Genomic DNA, 12,509 nt, shown 5'->3' with positions numbered 1-12,509 from the left:
TCAACTGTGTGATAGTGATGGAAGAACAAGAGGTCATCCCTGGAAATTAAAGAAGAGTGTGGTTAACAAGGGTGTGAGAAGAAGGTTTTTTGCCTGGAGGGTGGTGAATGAATGGAATTCATTGCCTGACTTAGTTGTGAGCTATTCGTCTGTAAATGAATTCAAGAAGAGATATGACAGATATTGTTTTGCTAGTTTGGGTCTCCAGCAATAGTCTCTACTGACTCCATGAAGATACCCGTAATAATAATAATAAAGAATAGGAGTCAGTTGGGCAGGTAGCAGGTTTTTTTTTTTTTTTTTTTTTTGAGTCAATCTGGTGTGATAGTGGCCAATAGAACAAAATAAAGAAGTGTTCCTGCTATAGGCCAGGGGGTGATGAGGAAGATATGCATTAGCAGATTAGTACAGTGAGTGCAACCCAAGTAATTATTATGGGGGACTTCAACTTCAGAGACAGACTGAAAGAAGGAAAGATCACATGGCAGAAAGGAAATGGAATTTATATTGAGAGATAATTACTTGAAGCAAAATATGATGAAGGGACTCAGGGTGCATGAATGTTTGATCTTGTTATAGGATCAGAAGACCTGTCCATAGCTACAGTGGCTACATTGCCTCCAGGGGAAGTGATCATGTGGTTGTCATTGGAGATAGAAAAATGTGAAAATTCCAGTTAAGAAGGGGTATATGGCTCTGTTCGTGGAATCATCATAAATCGCCATATCATTTTTCATCTGTTTCTGTTTTCTTGATCCTTCTTTTACTTCATTACTTTGCCTTGATTTGTGATTTAATTCAAATCAAGAAATTAAAAAAGCTTACTCAAAAAAGTTTCTTCCTGGCCTCTTAGCATCACAAAAAAAAAAAAAAAATCTTAAATCGTTCAGTTGCCACCCCCTTTACTGGTCATACCATCATAGATGTCCTCAATGTCTGAAGCATTCTCCTTTCAAGGCACACTTCATCTTTCGGAAGAGGAAAAAGTCTGCAGGAGCCAAATCTCACAAATAATGGGAATGTTAGATCTGTTAGATCACACAGATCGACTTTGAAGCCAGAAACTGCTTCAGTTCAGTGCACAGTGCATGGGTGCATTGTCATGCAACAACAGAAATCCACTGTTCTAGAACAATTCTTTCCTGACACATCACATGCAGGCATACAGACGTTGCATTACTCCTAAATAATACTGACTGTTCACTGCCCTCAGGAACAAATTCATGGTAGATAATTCTAGCAGCATCGAAAAAAAACCATCCACAGTATGGTTCATCCTACAGGGACACCCTTCTCTCATTAAATATTGAAAACCAGCAGAACACCTATGCAAGGCTTAGACAGTCATCACTGTAAACTTTCTTTTAAGGTCTTGGCACACTTCTGCTGCAGTTTTTCCTAATTTACAGTAAAATTTTATCACAGCTCTTTGCTCCATGATACAAATTCTTTTATGCTCCACTCACACACTCTTACTTCAACAGTTGTCACATGAAAACTGCTATGTCACCTGACTTGAAAATTGCACCTAAAATTACAGCACACACTCTAGTGGTAAAAAACTATAAATACATTTGTTACTTTTATTCAAAGAGCTATCCTGTAAAAAATTAATTTCATTACTTAAAAGACACACTGCAACATATTAAATTATAAGGGCTGGTGTTTATGGCAAACTCAGGAGACAGCTTGAAGCTATATCATGGGAATGAGTCAACATTGCATGCTCTCCCCATCCCCTTACTCAGGAGCTATCAAGCAGCACGAGGAACAATGTCAAATGTATTCCAAAGGTCAGGTGACTAAATAAGAGAGGTGTAAAATGAATAAATTTGAAGGTGAGGAATACAGTCTGGAAGAAGAGTGCATTATGGAGACAGCACAGGATGAGTATTAATAATAAACTGCATAAGTGTTAATAATAAACTGCAAAATACAAATAGGTGAGGAAGTGACTCCTGGACAAGGATAACAAAAGTAGTGGTTAATTGCTGCTTAGACTGCATTTTTGCTACTATTACCAGAGGAGTCACCTTCCTCACCTCATAGGCAAGAAATAAAGAAAAAAAAAAATCGATATGTTGCCAAAGAAAAGAATGACTTGGTTAGTGAAAATAGTAGAATGATGACCACTGCAGATAATACAGTTGAGAAAATAAATGAGCAATTCATAAAGATATTTTATCCTCGTGAATATGATATCATGCGGAACTTGAGTGCAGCGAGATGAGGAGAACACTGATGGTGAGTGAACAGGAGGTATATCGTGTGTATGTATCCTTTCTTAAGTTAGAAAATTATTGCCTTTAATTATCTTATATTAGTTACTCAGGTGGTAAATTGTCTATTAATGTTTAGTTTCTGTTCTATGATCCTGTATGTCATAGGCACCATCAGTACCTATGACATTTAGACAAAAATTTTATATTACTGGATGATAATAAGGCTGTAAGGTTGATAACATACCACCACATGTTTTGGGTTAATATTCCAGGGAGTTAACAACAGCTTCCACTTACCTTTTTAATATGAGTCTTACAACAGGCTAAGTTCCAAAGGAGTGGAAAGAGAGCAAAACTGTTCTGCTTAATAATAAAAGTGATAAAACTAAGACTTAAAATTATAGGCCAATCTGTGTGTCTGGAGTTGTAATAAAAGTGTTAGAGGTTAGTGAGTAACAAGATTCAGAAATAGGTTGACAACAGCAACATTCTCTTTCCAACATGAATTTTGCTAAAGGGAGATCAAATTTTTAACATCTGTTTATTTATTATAATAAGATGACAAATGCAATGAACAAGGGAAATGCATATACAGTTGTGTATTTAGATTTTGCGAAGGACTTGGATAGATGCAACAAGATAATGCATGACATGATTGCAACATGATAAATGAGGTGTTGAATCTCCCTCAAGTTGGAGAGAGTGACCATGAAGTAATTACCTAGGTGGATGCCAACCATGTGAGGACTTTTGTGAGGAAAGGGTGAATGTTGAACTACAAGGCTGGAATTATGAGAAGCTCAGGAGACAGTTTACAGCTGTAGCAATGGAATGAAGAGTTGGGTGAAAAGGAGATCAATGTTGCTTGGGTGATATTCAAGAATTATCTAGTAGAAGAAATATCTAAATGTATTCCAAAGGTCAGAAGGTTAAATTACATAGATGTGAAATGGATGAATGAAGAGATTAAGCATGCAATAGAGAGGAGAAAGGTATTAAAGAGGAAGCATAAGAGGAGTGGTAATAATCAATTCCATGAGAAATACAAAGAAGGGTGACGTGGTTGGTAAGGGGGGGGGGGGGGCAAAAGTTCAGTATAAGCATCAGTTAGCTAATGAAGCCAAAAAAAAAAAAATCCTAGGGAGTTCTTTGCAGCTAGCAAAAAAAAAGAATGATTATGGTAGGATAGCAATGACTAGAGAAAATGGTATAAAGACAACTGCTGCTGCTGCAGATGATATAGTGGAGATATTTAATGCACAGTTAATAAAGGTCTTTCATCCTTGTGAATGTGACAACATGGTGAGTTTGAGAGCAGTGGATGATGATGAGGAGGAGGGGAGACTGACTGTGAGTGAGGAAGAGGTATATGGAGAATTAAGTAAATATGATATTAATAAGGCTGTATGACTTGATATATCACAGTGTATTTTGAAGGAATATGCCAGGGAGTTGACATATTTGTTTAATATGAATCTTACACTGGGTCAAGCTCCAAAGGAGTGGAAGGAAAACAAGACTGTACCACTTCATAAAAGAGGCAACAGAATTCAAGCATCAAATTATAGGCCAACCTGTATGTCAGGTATTGTGGTTGAAGTGTTGGAAAGGCTGATGAATCAGGGCATCAAAATCCATAATGACCTAGTTATGGATTTTGATGGACAACACAGATTTGATAAAATGGAGATCATGTTTTTAGTAATCTACTTACTTATTACAAAAAGGTAGGTGACAGAAGCATTGGACATGGGAGATGGATACACAGTAGTATACTTAGACTTTGCAAAGGCTCTAGATAGATTATCACATGATGACAGTCTAGAGTCTAACTAAAGTGGATGGGACTGTATATTAGACTAGTGCATTGGATTAGAGATTGGCTCTGATAGGTATCAACAAGTTGTATATGGGTGAGTGGTATCCCAGAAAAGGAAAGTCCCTAGTAGTGTGACTCAGAGTTCTGATTTACGACCTGTTTAACCTGTACAAGGTGTAGCTATTAAATAACGAGACTGGTTGCAAAAATGTGGTTTATTATTACAATTGTACAACTTAATTGTTATCCCTTCAACATATCCCCTCCTCTATCTATACACTGTTGCATAAGAATTTTTCATTGCTGAAAGCAATGCTGCAAGTCATCAGGTGTTATCTGCTTCAGTAGTGCTGCCGTTTTCTCCTTTACCTCATCCACTGACTGAAAATGGGTGCCCTTTAATGCAGATTTCAACTTTGGAAAAGGGTAAAAGTCACATGGGGCTAAGTCCGGTGAGTAAGGTGGATGGTACAACACTGGGATCTTCTTATCAGCCAGATACCACTTTACAGATGGTGAACTGAAGGTTGGAGCATTATCCTGATGGAGAATCCGAGCGGTATTCTTCCACAAATCAGGTCTCTGCTTCCTCACTCATTCTCTAGCTTGGTCAAAACCTTAAGGTAATAATGTTGGTTAACTGTCTGACCCTCTGGTACCCATTCAACCATGGTTGAATGGGTACCAGATACGTCAAAACACTATCAGCGTTGCCTTCAGTTTTGACTTGCTCATTCTTGCTTTTTTTCATTCTCGATGACGTGGGAGTTTTCCAGTGCATCGATTGTCTCTTTGTTTCTGGATCGAACTGGAAAATCCACGTCTATGTGATGATCTTCACCAAGTCCAGCTCCGCTGTCAGCCTTTAAAAGATGTCAGTGCAAATTTGTTTCCAGACGTCTTTCTACTCCTGACACAAGTTTTTGGGAACCATTTTGGCACAGACTTTGTTCATGTTCAATTGCTCATGCAAAATTTGTCATTCAGATTCCTTATCAATGTGTATCATGTCTGCTATCATCCAAATACTTAATCGGCGATCGTTGTGGACAATTTCATTAATTTTTGCAACGTTTTTTCGATTGCTGCTGTAACAGGGTGATCCGGTAGTTTGTCATCTTCAACGTTTTCTCGATCTTTAGCAAAGCATTTGTGCCATTCAAACATTCGCGCACATGACATTACATTATCACCGTATTGCCTCTTGCAACAGTTTCAAACACTCGGTCAGCAATTTCTTCAATTTCACAAGGAATATGAGATTAATGCTCTGCTCAAGGATAACATCAGCCACTATTCTGACAAAGTGACTTCACCGGTGTTTCTTTTATAACTGTCTACAGGCTAACTACGAGCAACAGTGAACAATGCTTATCTCAACTGCTTCTAGAACCTTCAAGGTCATTCACAGCACAAGCACATCCCACTGCTAAGCGTACAGGATTAATGGTGCACCTTGTCTTGTTATTTAATAGCCACACCTTGTATGTATGTTAATAATATTGAGGAAGATTTGAATGGGGAATATATAACAGATGTTTGCAGATGATGCAAAGTTTTGATGGCCTATGAGGAGTAGAGCAGATGTTGTGGCCTTACAGGAAGACTTGAATAGACTGAGTAAATGGGCACAGGAATGGGGATAACAGTTCAAAGTTGCAAAATATAAGGTTTTAAAATTTGGAAAACAAAGATGGGATGTAGAATTTACTCTTGGGGATATATTGATGGAAGTGGAGGAAATAAGTGTTCTTCGGGCCATAGTGAATAAGGATCTAAAATTTAGAGGACATATTGCCAAAACTGTGAGGACAACACAATGAATTCTGGCAATGATGCAGACAACACTCACTTATAGAAGTAAGGAGATTCTGGTTCCAATGTATAATGCTCTGATAAGGCCACATATGGAATAATGAATACATTATTCCACATGTGGAATAATGTCACCTTGTTTTCAAAAGGATGAAAAGATGTTGGAGAAGGGTCCACAGAAGATTGACCGGAATAGTTTCTGATCTCTAGAATGTTGAATATGAAAAAAGGCTGAGACGATGCAGTTTCCAGAGTCTAGTGCAGGGGTGGCGAACCCTATGACATGCTAACGACTTTTTTCCGGCATGCAGCCCAGGGCTCACCTTAAAAAATAATTAAATAAATAAATACATATCCAACATCTTAACTTAAAGGAACTTCGAGAAGTGATGCAACCAGTAATCAAGGTTGTTAATTACATTTCTGCACATGCTTTGAATAAAAGACAATTTCAGAATCTATTGAATGAGATGGATTTGGTGTACAAAGACCTAATAAAGTACAACAATGTTCATTGGCTTAGTCAAGGTCTTATTCTGAAATGATTTGTTGAATGCCTGGATGCAATAAATCTCTTTTTCATTAATCAACAAATGTCTTATAAAGAAATGTATGACATTGTGTGGATTTGTAAACTGATGTTTTTGGCAGATTTTTGCAAACATATAAATGACTAGAACATTAAACTACAGGGCTCTGGTAAGACTCTTGTTCTTGTAGATAAGCTTATATCTTAGTAACACGACTTTAAATTATTTCAGGAAATTACAACATATACTAAATATTAATTAAAAGAAAACTTTAATCAATACTTCCTATATTTTGGCAATGTTACATTGCCATCTTCATGGGAACATAAAAACTACGATACGTGCATGCAAGCACTAACAACGACCAAATGAGGTTGAAGAGAGTAACTAACCGTTGTTCCTGGAGCTTCTAAAGGTGCACCCTCCCCGCAGCAGGCTAAATTGGATTGCCTTGGCTGTTGGGCTGATGTTCTCATGATGCAAGCTTCCCAAATTTGGGGCAGTCTCATGCACCCAAATTTGTTAAGGTTTGGGAAGTTTTTTTAGAGCTGAGGCTGATTCCATGAACAATCTTTCGTATTTATATTTGCTGCAGCGTAGTAAAGTGGCTTTCTTCCAGCATATTCTGTGGCGGGTATCCAGAGCATGGTCTGCAAGCCCAGAATGGCTGTATTGGTGAAACTGGATGTATTCTTTGTGTTTGGATATCCTGATATACACTCTCCTGCCTATTTGGCCATAGTAGTTCATGACTTATTTTTCACGGTATTAACACCACCACAAACACTTTTATCAACAAGGATGTTTTATTAACGCTAATATTTCGCTGATTTTCAACTCAGCATCATCAGAGCACAACACACATTTACATGTGTGTTGTGCTCTGATGGCCATAGTAGGACTGTTTACAGCTGCAAGGGGCCTGGTATACTCCAGGTAGGTCTAGGGGAAGTGGTTGGTCTTTGGTGGTGCAGATAAGGGATGCCAGTTTTTTTTTATATGGTTTGTAACAGGTTGTCGGGTCATATTTTTTTAGGATTTTGCTTAACTTTTCAGATGTGCCCCGGATGTATTTTTCAAATAGCTAGTCTCCAGTTGAGTATATTAATATTAATCTACTATTATTATTATAATTACTTGGACACCTCCAGGGAGTTCCAGACTCATTGAGGGAGGCCACTTGCTCTACAACTCACCATCTCCACAACTTTTAATAGTGATACTAATAATTTCTTATACAAGTAGCCAAAAGGTTATACCTTATTATTAAAATACTCTGGATTAGAGATAGTTGCTGGAAGTTTCCCACTTGGTTATACTATAAATTAAAGATACCAAGAAATTATATAATATAATATAATAAATAAAAATAAAATAAATAAATAATATAATATAATATACAATAAGGTGTGACACCTTCTGGCAACTCGTATAAGAAATTATAACTTTGGCATTACTTCAATCTTGGTATCACCTCTAGGTCTGGCTCCCACTGATGACACCCCTCAATAAAGGTCGAAACTGATCTGGGTAGTGGCCCTTCCCATAATGCATAGCATTATACATACCCATAAGGATATGTGCTTTGCATTATGGAATACTGAGGCAAGTGATGTGAAGTCATCAGCCTCTATATACAAGTTGCCCTAGTCCTGAAAATACCTCAGGCATAAACTTTGTTTGTTTGCTTACACTTAAGGATTAAATAAAAGATTAAACCAATTATATAATTTCTTGGTATCTTTAGTTTATTGTTGATAAACTAAATCAATCCTATCAACCCTACATCAATCCTATAAAACCCTTTAAGAAACTTAAAATGTTTCTATCATATGTTTTTCTCCTATCAGTCAGCTTCTGCAATCTACACACCCTCAATCTATCCTCATAGGGAGCAGTCCACAAACCACTCACCATCTTGGTTGCTCACCTCTGAATCCTCCTTACTTCTTCATTCCCAAAAAACTGTACCTAATCACAGTGATTCAGTGATTAATCAAAATTGTAGTAATATGTCCTCTAAACTTTAAATAGGATTACCACCTCTAATCCTAGTTATTGTACTATTCTACTTAATAGTTATTTTATTATAAAGCTCAAACAGCTACAAAAAAAAAAAAACAATCAGTTTGTTGTCATCTTCAGCTGATATCTCTGTATGGTTGCTTTCAGAGCCCTCCCTACAGAAAATAATAATATTTAAATTTTATCTCCATCCCTCCTTATCTTAATTCAGAGGTTAGAAATACAAAGATTCCTAAAGTAACAGTACCCAAGATAAATATTGAAATCCGCTTCATTTTTACTTTTTAAATATCAATGTAAGATTAGGTCAAAAAAAAAATTCATAAATATGAAAAAAATATGAGTACATGTATGAAAGAAGTTTAAAAAAAATTAAAAAGATGGAATGGAGGTAACATAATATAATAATAAGAAGAAAAATGTGAACTTTATTTTTAATATCTGATCCACAATGGGATAGATAGATAGAGGAGTAGAAGAAAGGAGGAATCTGTTCACATTTTGCTTGAACAGCTGAGGTTGTAATCTTTGGAGAAGGGGGGGGGGGGTAAACAACAGAAGTAGATGAAATGAAAAAGGAAGCAGTGAAGTTGGTTCAGTGAGTTTCAAGATGGACTGCTCATGGAAATATCTGTAGAAGAGGCACAAGTCAAAAACTTAACTTGTGAGAGGGATTGATGTGGATATATGAGAGAGAGAGAGAGGGAGAGATCATTAATTAGCCAGACTGACCTCTTTTGGATAGAATCAAGCAATCTTAGAGAGGATCTTGGCACACTATCTCAAATATAGGAACAATATTCCATGGTTGGGCAGATTTGGGATTTGTATAGAGTTAGCAGGTGTGAAGTAGTGTCTTGTGCAAAAAAGTACACCAAGTTTTTTTGGCAGTTGCAGAAGCTATAATTGTAATGTGGTTGTGCTAGGAAAGATCAGAAGTGCAGGTCAGTCCAAGAAGAGAAATTTGATTCTCTTCTTGTTTGGATATCTCGGTATTATTGAAGGTAAATGGAGAGGGGGTGCAAACTCTTTCTTGCAAGATCAGGCAGGCCTGAATTTTGGTAGTACTCAAGTCTACAAATGTGTCCTTGTCTCCTAGCTACCCCACTGGGATAGCTAGGAGATCAGAGTTCGGGTCAATGGTCATGATCTTGAGAATTCTAATACTTGAGTATATTACAAGGTTTGTCAAATGAAATACATTTACACATACAAAATACCATGAAATACATACATTTACACATACAAAATACTATGAAATACATACATTTATTATAGTTATAAAGGTATCAAAATTACTTTTTTTTCTATGCTGTGTGTGTGTGTGTTCGTGTGTGTGTAACTTACTATTAAAGTAGTGTAAGTGTGATTAAGTAATGATAAATAAATAAATAAAAACTTAAGCCAGACATTTAAAATGCTGTATAAAGGAAGGTGGAGCAGATTACTTACTTTGCCTTTTCACATGGGGCTGAGGACAAGAACATGATATGGGGAAGGTAGCTTAACTGATTCAAACTGAATTTCATGTAACAGCAATTAAGTTGTAGAAAATATTATGGAAGGTAGGTATGTACATATAGAATCAAAAAAGCTAGTTAAGAGGGGGGGGGGGCATTTTATGACACAGCTGGACAGGATATTTAAGAAAGGAAAAAATGCCCTATTCTTCCTGCTCAAGATTTTAACTAGTAGTCAAACTTCAGCACATGGAAGAGAGAGAGAGAGGCAGAGAATGAGAGAGTAGGAATAAAATTCTAAGTTTCATATTTCTTTCAGGACTGTAGGGCTCATCACAGGAGTCCACTGTACATATAATACAGCTCGGTTAAATGCTAAGCTTATTTATTATAACAGTAGCAGCTAGCGATTTATTCAACTCAATTCACATTAGAAAAATCTGTTCCTCCTTCCAGGGTGTCCAAATTCTTATTTAACTTCCATGGATAATCTCTTTTATATTGACTCTTTAACCTCCTGCAATGTGCTGAAATTTCATCTGCATCTCTCTCTCTCTCAAAAAGGGAAGAAGAAAAAAATCTCAACCATATATAATATATACAAATATTACGGAACCATATAAACAATTATACAAATATATAAAATTAACTCGGTTCATCTTAATTATGAAATAAGATAATATAACTGTCCCAATGCAATTATATAAATTGCAAAAGCAAACTGGATGAGGGCAAAACACAAAGCAATTAAAGCTTACTTGCTCAGAAGCTTTCCTTAGTTGTTTCTCTCGTTCGTACTGCGTAACTAATTGCTCATTATCTTCTCTGAGAAGCTCCAATTCAACTTCATGTTCTTGGTTTTCCATGACAGAAATATCTAAGTTCTCCAAAACATTTACCACTAATGGCATTAATTCTTTTACTACATCTTCATCATATCTTTCTATCATCCTCTCAAATTCTTGATAAACACTACCAGCGAGAGCTTGTACTTTCTCAGACATAACGTGATTGTCATCGTTATTAGTCCCATATATAATTTCTTGCATCGGAGATTCTGCATCCATCTTGATGGAAAACTTTTAAGTAAAAGTAACAGAAATAAACGTATAGTAGAATCCAATATCAAATGATAAATCAGGCAACAGGAATTACGCACTTATTACAATATATAGCAATCAACCTCGTCGTAAGAATAGCGATATTAACCATCGTGACTTAGCCATCACACTCTTAAATTTATTAATAATAACACATCAATTGCAGAAAACTTATCCAGATCCTTACTGCAGCACGAAAGGGTACAGCCCTGTACACTTTTCATTTTCATCTTTAAAGCAAAGTCGAAACCGATCATTCCACACGCTGACAATTTCGCAATAATTATTTACATTAAACGCATATGCCATTTCTCACCAAAACCATCTTCCGTATCACGATTACAGACAGAGAGAGATTTAAAAGGAAAAAAAAAACTTCACTCTCTTACAGAAACTCTACGTCGCTATCTAGCGGTAATGGTTGTGTATTATTAAGTAACCGATGGACACATATTCATCAAATGCACGCTGATTAAGGAATAAACAAATCCTTTAATTAAAATTAACATACCAATTTAAAGAAATGCTTAAAAACTGAATGTCTGTAACTAATAAAAATTTATAAACAGTTATGGAAAGGATCCGTAAAGAGGTTACCAACTCTGATTTTTTTTTTACTATAAAAATTTGAAAAAAATTATGACAATTAATTTTTTAATATAAAATAATAATAGTAATAAATACTGTAGTGCCTTTTCATTCTCCAAAGACAGCATAATTTTCGTGCCATGCTTTTTAGTAATCAAAAGTCAGCTGGTATCACAATTGCGGAAGTGTTCCAGTCGAAGAGAGCTACAAGATTGGCCCGACTGGAGAAACCTGATTCAATTCTCATCATCATCATCATGATGAAGATAATGTGCGTTTTCTCTCTCTCTCTCCTCAAATGAAGTTGAGTTAGACCATTTCATGGATGAATGCAAAGTTATGTCTCTGGAAAACCCTAACTTTTTCATCCTGCAAATCGGCTGGAGAAACAGTATCATAGCTACGTAGGAATGCTACTGTACTGGAACAGCTGCCAAGGGTATTCGAGTCCCAACCGTGGCAATAGTAGCGATTTCAAAAATTATCGACATTGTCACATTATAAAAAAAACGCATAACTATGAATTCAATGACGGTAAAAAAAAAAAACCTAGCTAAGCTACTGTGTTTTCTTCAGTACCACAGCTAGAATTTTAGTGAGTACTAGAAGATACAGTGTTGTGTAGAGCGCCTCCCGAAAGAGACCTAGGATTCTTCCATAGAAGTGTCATGTAATAATAACAACCAGAGATTTTCATTGCAGGTAAGCAAAGAATGTTTGAGCATGTTCGAAGATAATGGGAAGCTGAAATGAAGCAAAAGTAAAGGAAAACGTTCGGTGTCGTTGAGGACCATTATATGGTTGTTGGCATAGCAGGACCGGATTAAGGACAACAGATGCCCTTAGCTTAGGGCATCAGTTGACCTTAATCCGCCAAACAATAACTCCCCCAAGTTAGGCACTATTGTTGACAATCGCACTAGCTGCCGTAGCACAGTTGGAAGAACAGC

The 12,509-nt window shown here is 36.5% G+C and overlaps 1 protein-coding gene across 7 annotated transcripts in view; it reads right to left on the bottom strand.

Moving 5' to 3' along the window:
- LOC150105717 (C-Jun-amino-terminal kinase-interacting protein 4-like) overlaps positions 1 to 11,320 on the bottom strand; it is a 615,637-nt gene extending 604,317 nt beyond the window's left edge. For all 7 annotated transcript variants that reach the window (XM_090394309.1, XM_090394311.1, XM_090394312.1 and 4 more), the window contains exon 1: positions 10,630 to 11,320. In XM_090394309.1, coding sequence (XP_090250435.1) covers positions 10,630 to 10,938 — 309 coding nt within the window. In that variant the 5' untranslated portion in view covers positions 10,939 to 11,320. The remainder of the gene's footprint in view (positions 1 to 10,629) is intronic.
- Positions 11,321 to 12,509: the final 1,189 nt, after the last annotated feature.

Source organism: Typopeltis vanoorti, chromosome 6, assembly GCF_054136105.1.
Source record: "Typopeltis vanoorti isolate ZY-2024b chromosome 6, IOZ_Tvanoo_1.0, whole genome shotgun sequence".
NCBI classification, from domain to species: Eukaryota; Metazoa; Arthropoda; class Arachnida; order Uropygi; family Thelyphonidae; genus Typopeltis; species Typopeltis vanoorti.
The sequence above is the reverse complement of the archived record's forward strand: the minus strand, read 5'-3'. Positions and strand labels throughout refer to the sequence as shown.